Genomic DNA, 13,501 nt, shown 5'->3' on the forward strand with positions numbered 1-13,501 from the left:
ATAAAAATAGGCAAAGGGCTTGAATGGACATTTCTCCAAAGATGGTAAACAAATGGCCAACAAGCACATGGAAAGATGCTCAACATCACTCATCAGAGATGCAAACTAGCAGGGTATCCCTGCGTATCCATTAGGATAGCCACTATCAAGAACAGAGCAGAGCAAGTGTTGGCAAGGATGTGGAGAAAAGGGGTCCCTTGCGCCATGTTGGCGGGATGCAAACTGGTGCAGCCACTATGGAAAACAGGATGGAAGGTTCCTCAAAAATTAAAAGTGGAACTAATATGATCTAGCCATTCCACATATGGGTATAATATTCAAAAGAATCAAAAGCAAATCTGAAAGAGATGCTTGCATACCTGCATACATGACAGCACTATTCACAAGAGCCAAGCTACCCGCGTCCATCGGTGGATGAATGGATAAACAAAAGCTGGTATATACAGCCATGGAATACTATTCAGCTGTAAAAGGAAAGAAATCCTATTGCAGGCTATAACACGGGTGAACTTTGAGGACATTATGCCAAGTGAAATAAGCCAGTCACAAAAGACAAATGCCATATTATTCTACTAATAGGAAGTAGCCGAAGCAGTCACGTTCATAGAGACAGGAAGTAGAATGGTGGTTGCCAGTGGCTGGGGGAAGGGAAATGAGGACTTGCTGTTCAGTAGGTATAGAGTTTTAGCTTTGCAAGATGAAAACATTCTAGAAATCTGTTGCACAGCAAGGTGAATGTACTTAACGCCAATAAACTGTACATCTTAAAGTAGTTAAAATGGGGACTTTTATATTATATGTCATTTACTACAATTAACAAAAATACTGTCCTAGCGCTCACCCCCTTCTCCCTCATCCCCCTGCCCCGGCTGACATTCAGGGTCTAAGGCAGAGGCGAATATCCTGAGGTCTGCACCAAGGTGCTGCCCCACAACTTAGCAGCTACGCTCCCCAGGAGCCAGTGGGGCATTCCTTCCCTGTGTGACAGACGCTACCCTGCACCGAGAGCCCAGCCCGAGCCAGAGTGACTGTTTCCAGCTCTCTGTGTGTGTAGTTCAAGGGAGATGAGGCCTGTCGGTCACTCCCCATCAGCTGCCATGACAAATATGGCCAATGCTGACATGCATACAGTTATTAACAAGCGGGCACAAAAGCAGTCCTAGAGCTTGTACTTAAACTCCGTATACTCCCAGTGCTCTGTCACATTAGGCCTCAGGAAAGAAAGAAAACCCACGATGTCTACAGGGACCAGGCAGGTGGCAGAGTGAATAAAGGGGCAGGGTGTGAGCAGTGGGGAGTAAACTAAGCCATTGTGCCAATGGGAAAGTAGCAGTCCAGGCTTTAGCTCTTCCTGTCTTCAAACAGATGCCAGAAATCCAGATTTCTGTAGGGAATCTCCCAATTTTTAAATGTTAGGATATTCAGAAGACAACAGTCTCCAGAAACAACTACATAAACCCATATGGAGTGGGTTTATATATCAAATCTATATTTGATATATAACTAATGTATAATATATATTTATAATAAACACATACACACACACTATATAGTATTATGGTACACAGTGAAGTAAACTGTTAATTCTCTTACAGAGAAGGGCTGTTGAGATGTTTTTGGAAAAGTGTGGTCTACAATGATTACATAAGGATGGAGAATTCTGATCATGTTTAAAATGCCTGTGGGGCATCTTAGTAGAGATATCAGAAGGCGAATGGCAGATTGCAAAGAGAAATGGCTGCAAAGGGCTCCCAGACTCTCTAGTCAGCCAGAACCCTTATCTTCCTCACGGGATGTGGAGCTAATGAGCTGTTCTTTGATTACAGGCTCACCGGGACCAAAGGGGAGCCCAGGCTTCCCCGGTATGCCAGGCCCTCCCGGGCAGCCCGGCCCAAGGGGCTCAATGGGACCCATGGGACCATCTCCTGATCTGTCCCACATTAAACAAGGCCGGAGGGGCCCTGTGGTCAGTATTTTATCAGAGATCCACTTACTGTCGTTGGGGACAGTGTGTTCTTGTCCCGTGTGTTTTCCTTCTGTTGAACTAAATCCCTTTGTCTTGTAGGGTCCGCCAGGTGCGCCAGGAAGAGACGGCTCTAAGGTCAGTGTTATGAGTCGTCCTCACAGCCCAAGTTTTCCCAGTTGCAGCCTACTGGGCAGGCATCAAGTAAAGCCCAAGCTCTGTTTCCTCCTCGTTTTGCACGTAGCAAAATTGAGATACTTTCCCCGCCCCCCACCAAGCTGGAAAAAAAATCTAAGATGCAAACAACTGTAATTAAAAAAACAAAAACAAAAAACCACCAAAACCACCCCTAAGAATAAGCACCCTTGTACATTTTAAACAAGCCCCTGTGTAGCAGGGCTTTTTCTCTTGGGGCCAGTGTTCTTCTGCAGGGCTGTGTGGTGTGTCCCCACTCCTTTGACGTGTTTACGTCAAGAACAGGAAAAGCTCCAATCTCTGCAAGTGAGTGCTTTCACTTCCAGAGCTGCTCGCCCTGCAAATAAGTCCATGTGCGTTACTTTAGAAAGTTGGTAAGTTACTGCACACGTTGCCTGGAAATACAGGCATTCCTCTTGTCAGATCTGGTTTGAAAATACACGGCCCCAGGGGGAAATCGGAATGAGAGACACTTGACCCCAGCAGTTCTGTCCAAACAAATGGTCTCTTGAATCCAGCTTCAAGCTTCTATTTGTTTCGGATAGAAAATACTTGTTTGTGCAGGGCAGTGATGATGGGGGGGGGGCGGTCTGCATAGAGACTGATGGTGGCATCCCACGTGGTCCACCCAGCTAATCTGACCTTTCTGCTTACAGGGAGAGAGAGGAGCCCCTGGACCCAGAGGGTCGCCAGTGAGTAGCACTCTCTGCCCCGCTCCCTCGGGGGGAATGTTCTCGGGGATATAGGTCTGATGAGCCTGTAAGTTGATCTTACCAGCAGCAGCCAGCCCCTTCTAGCCATTGTTCAGCCTACCCGAGGGGGACTCAGTGGTTAGGAGGAGAATCGTGGGAGACTTTAAGACCTGTTGGGATTTGTTTTTTAAATCTGTTTTCTGGTTTGCTTTTTTTTTTTTTCTTTTATCATGGCTAATCTTTATGTGGAAGGTCTTCTCTTAAGACTAAAAAAAAAACAAAACAAAAAACCACCAGTATGCCGTGAGTCTATTTCCAAGTATGCCCTAAAACATCCAACGGGACTGTCGTAACTCTGAACACTTACGAGTTTAGCACGGCTGCGACTCTAGCAGATAAGACGGCCAGCCCGTCCCAAAAAACTGCAGAGACGTGCATGGCTGCTTGGGACCGTTGAGAATAAATTGGCTTGGATATATGTTGGTGTCTGGGAGATTAAAAAATGAAAATTAGTAGTATCCAAACCACAGAAAATTCAAGCAACTCCATTGCTTTTGAAAAGATCAGTGTCATTTCTGAAGACAGACAGACGGCCTCGGCTTAGCGGTAGGAGGTCTGGGTTCTCATCTCAACGCTTCCACCAATTAGCCATCTGATCCTGGCCATCCTTAGCACCCCTGGGTGTTTGTCCACTCACCTGGGCAGTGGCCAATGGCATCTGAGCTGTCCCTCTCCAAATAAGTATCAGTTACTATCAAAGCACGATCCACCACTAAGTGCTTTGCAGACCGAGTTGTGGTTTCAGAGGCGGTAGCTACGGCATCGGAGGCTGGGGGGTGGTAAGGATGTTCCTGCAAGCCTCTAACAAGCCCAGACCTTGCCCGTTCACGCGTTATTTTGACGTGCCCCACACAGCCCTACAGAGAAATTAAGGCTTACCAAATACCATACAATGATTTTTTTTAAATGTTCAATCCATAGAAAAATGAGGAAGGCCTTGGACCTTTCCCGGTCAACGGGGAATGGATGTCTTCACAACATACGTTGAACTGCATTCAGGTCGTGGTTATAGTCAATGATCCTTATAAACATTTTAATCCTTTACTTTTTTTAAAAGATAATATTTAGAGGATTTATGATGCACTAAGCCCTTTATATATATTAACTCATTTAAATCCTCACTTATGAAACCCTATGATGTCGAGGCTGTTATTATCTCCATTTTACAGATAGGGAGATGGAAACCCAAAAAAACAGCAACTTGCCCAAGAGCACCTAGTAGGTGATGGAGCTGAGATTCGAACCCAACAGAATCCCAACCCCTTAGCCCCTACTCTTCACCTCCATGAGCACCTCCCCGTTTTCTTTGGAAAGTAACGTGGGAGGGTTCTTCTAAGCTTTCATTCTACCAGATTTGATGTAGCTGAGAATTAGGAGGGAGGAGAGAGAAGGTGTCACCTTAGCTCATACGGAAGAGGAAGGAATTAGAAGGCAATCTTAAGAATATCCCCCCCCCCCGACCTGGCTACTGTAGTAGTTGTTCTGTTTACTCCATTTTTGGGGACACAGAGTTATCAACTAAGTAGTTGCCACCAAGCAGGGGGAGTAGCAAGTGATGGCGCCCGTGGAAGCCATGGCTTTGCGCGGGATCGAGTCTGTGGTCCTCTAGCTTTGATTCCTCTCCTGTGCACAGGGACCCCCTGGGTCTTTCGACTTCCTGCTGCTTATGCTGGCTGACATCCGCAATGACATCGCCGAGCTGCAGGAGAAGGTGTTTGGGCACCGGACACACTCTTCAGCAGAGGAGTTCCCTTCACCTCAGGAATTTTCCAGCTATCCGGAAACCATGGACTTTGGCTCTGGAGACGAGTACCCAAAAAGAACCGAGATGAGAGACTTGGGACCCGCCCGAGACTTTTATCCTTAGCACATCCCATCACCGTCATGCCAGAGGAGGAGAAAAGAGAGTTTTCACCTGCAGTTAAATCATATATAGAAAAAGGAAGAAAAAACAACAACAACAACCCACTGGAGACCTAGAAAAGATACATCTTTAATTTCTTTAACTCTTTCCTGCTTTCTTATTCACTTCTTCGTCACAAATTTCGGAGTTAAGTGCTCTCACAGTGTCTTAAAGTTTGGCAGAGTATCCAAAAGGGAAAAGTGGCAAGGTGAGCTCTGAGAAGATGTGAGGTTACTTATTTAAAAAAAAAAAAAGTATGTGTCCAAAATAGACTATTACTCAATATCAAAATTAGCCTTCTTTAATTAAAAGGGGGAAACAACAATGTATATTCACCTTGGCGGATAGTTCTTTTTCCTTGTCGATCTAATATATTTTAAATAGTCTATCCTCTTGTCCAATCTTGTTTCCCAATTTTGATTAAAGGAAGGAGGTTAGGGAAGATGGAGGAAAATTAGGGTCCTGTATTTCCTGTCCTATACATTGCCACATTCTAAATTCAAATATGACTATTAAGGGTTTGTATAATGCATATCTGTACGTTTCCTATTCAGAGAAGATTGTTACGCTAGCTGTAGGAGTAAATCCTCTTCTCAAAGTAAATGAATGAAGTACCCGGATTCCCGTTAGAATAATGGGCTCCTGCTTTGCCAAGACATTTTAAAGCTACTTGATCAAATGAATGGGCTTGCTCAGCAAATCACGGATTGTTAAATAAGGGTGGCTGACCCTTAGGAAGACGTGCTGAATGGCTTGGCTCTGACTGGGTGCCCAGGAGGGGCCATTACGCCATGATCCTGGTTAGTTCAGTGGGCACTGGAGCTGGAGGCTGGAAGGAGGTCACTAGCTTGGGTCGTTGGGGCGGGAGAAGGAGAGCCTCAGGCAGGGAGGGTCCCCACGGAATCTGTAGAGACAGGTCAGTTTGCTCTCCTTAGGAATTGGAAGTCCTTGTCTGGGGCCAGCACTGCTTGCCAACACAGAGAGTAATACGCTATTGGAAGTTCTCTTGGACGTAGAGGGAAATAACAATTTTTCTTGTTTGGCAGAAATTTCCTTCCCACTATTCCCATTTTTCCTTAATTTTCCATCATTTAGTCCAAGTTCTAGTTCTCACAGGCCTTCTTCTCGATCCTCCTTCCTCAGCAGAGGTGGGAAGCAGCTGGGAAAGGGTTGTATTCTCAAACCTGCCATTGAGTCTGTGGTCACCCATACACCTCTGGGTCCCAGAAGGAAGCATATTCCAGAAAAGACTTCCTCTGGTTCCATGGAAGCGGGAGCAAGAGTAACCCTGGAGAGACCAACAGTATCGTCGGGGAACCTCTTGGTTTTGGTGGGGTGCGCACAGTTTTCCTAAAGTCCACATTGGCATCTGCCACCCAGAAAGGCAACCACCTGTTCGGGGGCGCCCCCCCCCCATGTTGAGCCTCACAGACAATCACGGTCACATGCTTGCTCATGGTGGGGTCTCCCTTCCCTGCGATTTCTCCCTGTATTTCTGGGAGGTATGTGTTTACTTCTCTTTTTCCTTTTTGCCCGCCAATTAACTCTCGTCCTGGGAAAGCTTGGTTAAGAGAGCACTGTTGGTGCGTGGGTTCCCACCACCTCGCAACCATCTCTCTCCAGAAGCCTAGGAAGGGCTTCCACCTGCGAGTCCCCCGTGACAACGGCCTGCCTTCCCTTGTTGCCATCAAGGTACAAGCACGGACTCCAGTCGGGCAACCGCTGGCTGGGTTTTTCACGGACCCTTTGCCCCGCTGTTTCTTCCTCGTGCAAAATCCCCGGTGCCAGCCCGCCAGAAGGTCACAGCAGCAAGCAACCGTGTTCTCAGTGCTCCTTTTCTAGCATTTTCCCGCCCCCATCAGTCTCTCCAGAGTCCCACCTTCGCAGCCGGGGGCCTCACCAACCTCAGTTTCACCGAGAGCTGAGCTAAGCAGCCGTTGATTCCCATCTGGAATGCATTTAACGTTGCCTGTTTGCAGAACACAATATTTAAAGGGTGTGGATGGATGAGTGCTAAGGCAAGTCATTTCCAGGCCTCATGAAAAATGATTAGGTCCATCTTTGATTTTTTTTTTAATGAGGATTTTTGTTTAGAAATATAAACTTCTTTATTATCAAATGCTCCTAAAATGTAATCTAACGGCATGTTTGACCAGAGGCTAGGATCATATGTTAAAAAGGAACTGAAAGCAGTAATATCTGGGGTTCATGAGCCTATTCTCTACCATATTCTCCAGCAAAACCCCCAATAGCCTGAATTGTCTAGCTTCAGTCGGCTAGAGGAGGGCAGTGTATAATTGTTCATCCTCCGATTTTCGAAACTTGGACTGCTACCCAGGACCAAATAGGTACTCTGTGTGCCCAGTTACTTTTCCAAGATAAGACACAATCACTGTTAATCCTATCGTAGCTTTAAGTTAGAAAGTCAAATCTCACTGCCTAACAGGGCTTCTCAAAACCTAGCGGGGGATAAAATTCGCCACAGTTTAGCTAAGCCACTCCGTGTCTCACGGCGGAAAAAGACCTTTGTAGAAATGTTGACTTTTGGTTTTTGCACCCTGATAACTAGAATTTAGAGTAGGACCTAATCATTGCTTTTGTTTTTGGAAAGCTGTGGAAATAAAAGTACGCTGCTGAAAATAGTGCAAGGAGGGGCATCCATTTTCGTTTAGGAAAATCCTCCCTCCCTCCCCAATTCCGGAAGGAGAAATTATAAGCTTTACTATGCCAAAGAGCATGGGGGTACAAAGGCCAAGCTGTCTTCTCTGTCCTGTGTTAATTCCAGCACCCGCCACTGAGTGAACTGACCAACTGAAGTCATTTCTACTGTATAAACCCAGACAGGCGGGTCCATAGCCAGACTGGCACGGGGGCAGGAGTATTACCCCACCAAATACCAGGTGAAGGGCACCCGGGTTCTGGTCATGCTCCCTCTCCAGGATTCACACTACTGTTTGCCTTGTGATGGCTTTTTCCAGGCAGACAGGGGGAGACGTCGCCATGACAAGGCACCAGGCATCTCTTTGCACTGAGAGTAAGTCCCTCATCATACTCTGGGTATCACAGTCCCTCCCCCTCTCCCCCAAGGCCGGCCTGTCACAGAGAGACAGCAGCCTCATTGTGCAACCTTGACATCTTTCAGATAACCTTCCTGAAAAGGAAATTTATTTGTAGGAATCCAGGCCAAACGACTAATAGAATAGAGCCATCTCAAGTTATTAATAATGAATTCAGGGAAATAGATGAAGTTTTTCCTGGCACGGTCAGCATGTGTATTTCCCAACAAATCAAAAAATAATTTTCCATTTGAAGGAAAAAAAAAAAAACCCCGTGACTGTAATTGTTAAAGCATAAAATCTTGGACTTCATGGGCTCCTTTAAAAAAATATATTACTACTTTAGGGAAAGCATAGAAGAAAGACCCTTCAACGCATCCCCCAGAGACCCTCGGCATTCTTTACAAGACCCTGAAAGCACGTGCCCTGGAGGATTCTCTGTGTGTCACAACTGTTTTTATTTCGCAGTGATTAGTCCTATACTTCAGTAGCTGGGTTCATTATTTATAACAGGACCATATCACAGTTGAGCTAAGATTCAAACAAATATGGATGTGATACTATGAAGTACTTTTAATAAGATTATATATGCTTAATAATAAAGTTATTTTTCTTATGTGGTTGTACTGTGTCCTGATTCCTGGTCTTGGGGAACAAGCTATCTTTTTACGAGGTGAAGACGAGGTGATGGAGACATTTCTCCCAAGAGCTGGAACCTACATTCTGGGGAGGCCACCTCTTGGGGTCCGAGTGTGGACCCAACATTAGAATCTGAGTCCCAGAGGCCCGTGTCTCCAGCTGGGGAGGATTCTCTGGGACACCCCCTGCCCCGGGGTGGGCTTTTCAAACCAGAACTCTCTGGGGATCATCGGAGAGGCCTTAGGAACTCACAAAGGGGAGGTCTGTGAGGGACCAGCCCCCTACTCCTATTGTACTGTGAGCAACTCTGGTTTTGGTTGGTTCTGGATTAGAATTCTACATAAGGTTGCCTCTGAAAAAGAAAAAAAGTTGACTACCTACAAAAGAGAGAGAGAGTGGGGAGGAATCTTCTTGAGTTGGTTGCTAAGTTCCTCTATGTGAAGACAAGAAAAAGGGAATTGTCATCAGTTAGGCCCTAGGGGAGGTGGGTTCCGTAATCAAAAGGGAGGATGCCTCTAAGAGATTTTTAGCACTCATTAGCAGGATGCTTTTAACATCCAGAAGTTGGCCTGTATTTATACGTCTCCTTTTCCTGCAGCAAATACTTATCAATTGCTTGTAAGCTGCACGCTGTGCTAGGCTCTGCAGACACAACAGGCAGCGAAAAGCCCTAATCTCCTCCCTCCGGGGAATCTCTGGCAACACAGACAAGGATCCTCCCAGGCACAATCAATTAATCACGAAAATATGCAATTACAAACTGTGATAAGCCCTGGGAAGGAAAAGGGCTTCAAGAGCCAGCCCCAGCCCGTGCCAGCGGAGCTGCCTCCCTCCCGGAGCAGCGCTCTGCACCCAGCAGCACCCACACCACGGCCGCCCTCCAGCCCCCGCGGAGAGAAACTTCACGAATCCTCCAGGGGAAACAAACCCAGGGCAATCTGGGAGACTGCTCATATACGATTTCTCCAGCCTTCTTAATTTAAACAGCAGCTTGTGAACCAAGAGCTGGGTGACCGCTCCCCCTCACTGCCTCTGGACAGCCCATCCATACGATTAGCTGGTCACCCTGTGCGCTCGGGTCTTGGTGCCGGCACAGCTGGAAGCTAGTTGCCTCCGGACCCAGACCCTTAAGTTTTGAAGAGGCTTGCTGTGTTTTTGGAACACCGCCCCCTCCCCCACCCCCGCCCCCACCCCTATCCCCCAACCTGGCTCCGTGAGCAGACTTTCATCACCTGTTCACGGGCACCTACATGGTTACAGGATGGCCAGCCGGGCACCTAAACTTAGCAGCTGGGGGGCCGGGGTGGGCACAGGGAAAGGCACCTCTGCGAGGGGATGTGGGGGCAGCTGCAGTTGACCGGTAGGGTTCTGGGGAGCTGGTGGAGATGGGAGGTGGGGACGTGGTCACTTGCTCGGGCTGCTGAAGCAGAGCACTGAACCCGGGGGCTGAACCACCAATGATTGCTCTTCTCGCCCCTCTGGAGGTGGGGCTTCCAAGAGGTGTCAGCAGGGCCAGTACCTCCTGGAGGCTGTGCGAGACCGGCCATGCACACTTCTCCGCAGGTGCTGACAGCTGCTGGCCGTCCTTGGTGCTCCTGCTTCGAGCATCACATGCTGCTCTCCCTTCACGTCTCTGTCTTCACGTGCTATTTTCCTGTCCATGCATTTTGTGTCTGTATTTTCTTTTCTTTGAGTGCATGAGAGTGCAAGTTGGGGGGGGTGCAGAGGGAGAGGAGAGAATCTCAAGCAGATTTCCCACGGAGCCCGATGTGGGGCTCGATCTCACAACGCTGCAATCGATCATGACCTGAGCTGAAATCAAGAGTCCGACCCTTAACCGACTGAGCCACACAGGCACCCCTGTTTTCTCTTCTTGTAAAGACACTACTTATTAGATGAGGGCCCACCGTCCAATGGCCTCATTTCAATTATATCTGCAAAGACCCTATTTCCAAATAAGGTCACATTCTCAGGTCCCGGGTACATGTGAAGTTCGGGAAGTGGGGAGGAATACCACTCAGCTGAGTACAAGAAGGAAATTTTCAACTTAATCTCTGGCTTTTATCACCCTGCTTATTTCCTTAATAGCCTCTTTTCAAATCTGAAATTCTTGCCCACGTCAACAAAAATTTGTTGAGGGTCAAGGACAGAGTAGTGATGAAAGTACCTTCTCTCATTGAGATGCCTTTAGGTTCAGGAAGACAAATAAATAGTAGGTATTAGTCCAAGTTCTTCAAGGAAACAGAAACAATAGGATGAATGTATGTGTAGAGATAGGTAGATATTGATTGTGTGTGTGTGTGTGTATAGAAGTATAAATGTGTATGAATTTCTACTGAGTTACTTTAAAAATTGGCTTATGGGACTGGAGAGGCTGGCAAGTCCAAAGTCGGTAGGGTAAGCTGGCGGGCTGGAGACCCCAGAAAGAATTGATGTTGCAGTTCAGTTCCAAAGAGTCTGCTCGCTGAATTTCTTCTTTGGGGTAGGTCAGTGTTTTTCTGTTAAGGCCTTCAACTGATTGGATGAGGCCCACCCACATTATGGAGGACAATCTGCTTTGTGCAATCTACCAATTTACATGTTAATCTCATCTAAGAAAAAAAAATACCTTTGCAGCAACCATCTAGGATAATGTTTGACCAAATATCTGGGTCCTGGGGCCTCGCCAAGTAGACACATAAAATCTACCATTACAAGGTATGTCTATGTTAGAAAGAGCTATGGGGGAAAACAAAGTAGGGTAGAGGACTAGAGAGTGGTGGAGGGTGGGAAGCTATACTTTAGACGTGCTCTTCTGGAAAGATCTCACCAACAAAGGGGTTGTGAGCAGAATGAAGGGAGAGGTGAGCCATAGGGAGATGTTGGGGGAAATGGTCCACACAGAGATCTGAGTGAGACCCTGAGGCGGACCTACCTGGTGTCCTCAGAAAGTACCAAGGAGCTCATCGTGGTGGGAACAAAATACGCAAGCCAGGAAGTGGTAGGAAATGCCTTGGAGAGGCAGCCACAGTCTGGGTAGAACCTTAAGGCCCTCCGTTAGGACTCAGTATTTCCTTCTGGACCCGTGGAATGTTCTGGAAGAGGCAAGAATGGAGGAAGGGAAACTCCCTGGGAGGCTGTAGAATCAAGCACCTTGTTTCTTGACTGCCTCTGTGAGAACTTGCTGCCCGTCTGTTGTCTTCTTCTGGAGAGACTGGAAACCCCTCGGGGGCAGGAACTTTTTGTCTCTGTCGACTGTATTCCCAGCATCTCCCACCATGCCCAGTAGATGGTGGGAGTCCAATATTTTTTTATAGCAAATTTGATAAAATTCACACATTTTGTCTTCACAAAACCCTACAGGGTGGGTACTTATATTATCCCTATTTTATGCATCCGCTGTGAGGTAAAAGAGCTTGCCCGAGGTCACAAAGCTAAAACATTCATAACAAACAGAGGCATAGGTCAAAACAAACATCAGTTCACTGTCAGGTTAACCCTGTAGGATACACACAGCCGCCCAGCCCCACGTTCTCCCCTCATGTTGGAATCACACACGACTTCACAGAATCGGCCTCCGTGGTACAGAAGGCCGGGGCTGTGTGTAATCTATACTGGATTGACCTTTCTGACCTTCCGATAGGAGGTGACTGGCAAATGTGCACAGACTATATACATAAGATGTAGATATGATATATTCTCAAGGAAATGATGAAAGGATAACAAAGTTATGATAGTTAGTGCTAGATACGGCCCAAAGAAAACTAGGAGTCAAGATTCAAAAATTATATATAATCAATTAAATAATACATTAATAAAAGGAAACACTGTTGTTCAGGAGAGATTTTTTTTCTAGAAGGAATATATCCAATGAGTCCTTATTCAATAGTCACTGATCAACATACATGACCATTTCTTATATAAGTTCATGGTAAAAGGGAACACAGGGAAGCACGTTTCCATTAAGGCGTGTCTGCAGAGGGAGTAAGTTCGTGAGCTGCAGGTATCTGTCTGGGGCACGAACTTGATGGAAAGGTAAAGCTTAGCCTGCACAGGTAGCCAACCAGACCGTGAGACCAGATGTGCTTTTGACGATGATCCATGGGGGTGAGGGAGGACAGGCACCATACATGTTACACAGTGGCCCGATATTTACAACTGGAACCCATTTCACGATATTTACCCTCCCTACGTATGATGCACTCTTGTACCTTCTCTGTAGGATGTCTTCTTTTTTTTAAAATCCTGGTCACAAACACGAGGTTGATTCCATGACTTACTAACAGGTGGCAGCCCACCATTGCAAACCCACTTGCTTAACCAATGCTTCTCAAACGTGACTGTGCCCAAGAATCATCCGGGAACTTCATGAAAGTGAGGATTCTCATTCAGCGCCCGTGGGCAATGTGGGGTCTGGGTTTGCGTTCTGACACACTCCTGGGGGAGGTCGCTGCTGCCGATCCGCGAACCGCAGCGTGGCCAGCAAAGACTCTCATTTGTCACGCGGGAGGATCTGCTCTGGACTCTGGGTGGGAGCAGCAGAGAATCAGCCATTGAGAACTCCAGCGACAATCGGGAGCACAGATATGGCTTGTAGAGTTCAATTATCCAATCCTTTGTGCCTGATACTTTTTAAATACACATAGATGTGGTTTCCCTGGAAACTGGCACAGCCCGAGATAGTGTCAACTAAAACTGATCTCTGCATCAACGGTTTATCAGGAATCAAGTCGATGGCCAGCTGAGGGGGAAAGCAAACGTCTGGAGGGAGGGAGGGGATGCCCTGGCAGAGAATACGGGAGGGCAGCAGACACAAGCTTTGCCCATTTTATTGCCTCCCTCCCTCCGTGGGCCCAGGCCTTGGCACGGGTCGCTAATATTTGGAAGGCTGGTTCCCAGATGTGGGAGGGAAATAATGAACCACTTAGCTCGTCAACCCGGGTAAGTGTGATTGGGCTCCCGCGCCACACGGGGTGGTCTGCACCAGCATCCCCACATGATTCAGGGACTCCAG

At 47.1% G+C, this 13,501-nt stretch overlaps 1 protein-coding gene across 1 annotated transcript in view; it reads left to right on the forward strand.

Moving 5' to 3' along the window:
• The window catches only part of CCBE1 (collagen and calcium binding EGF domains 1), a 226,333-nt gene extending 217,848 nt beyond the window's left edge, over window positions 1-8,485 (forward strand). Inside the window, exons 8-11 of the mRNA XM_045790202.2 lie at window positions 1,827-1,966; window positions 2,066-2,101; window positions 2,815-2,850; window positions 4,544-8,485. Coding sequence (XP_045646158.2) covers window positions 1,827-1,966; window positions 2,066-2,101; window positions 2,815-2,850; window positions 4,544-4,777 — 446 coding nt within the window. The 3' untranslated portion in view covers window positions 4,778-8,485. The remainder of the gene's footprint in view (window positions 1-1,826; window positions 1,967-2,065; window positions 2,102-2,814; window positions 2,851-4,543) is intronic.
• The last annotated feature ends 5,016 nt before the right edge of the window (window positions 8,486-13,501 follow it).

This window comes from Ursus americanus, chromosome 19 (genome assembly GCF_024610735.1).
Source record: "Ursus americanus isolate L20-20 chromosome 19, mUrsAme1.1.p, whole genome shotgun sequence".
Classification (NCBI taxonomy): Eukaryota; Metazoa; Chordata; class Mammalia; order Carnivora; family Ursidae; genus Ursus; species Ursus americanus.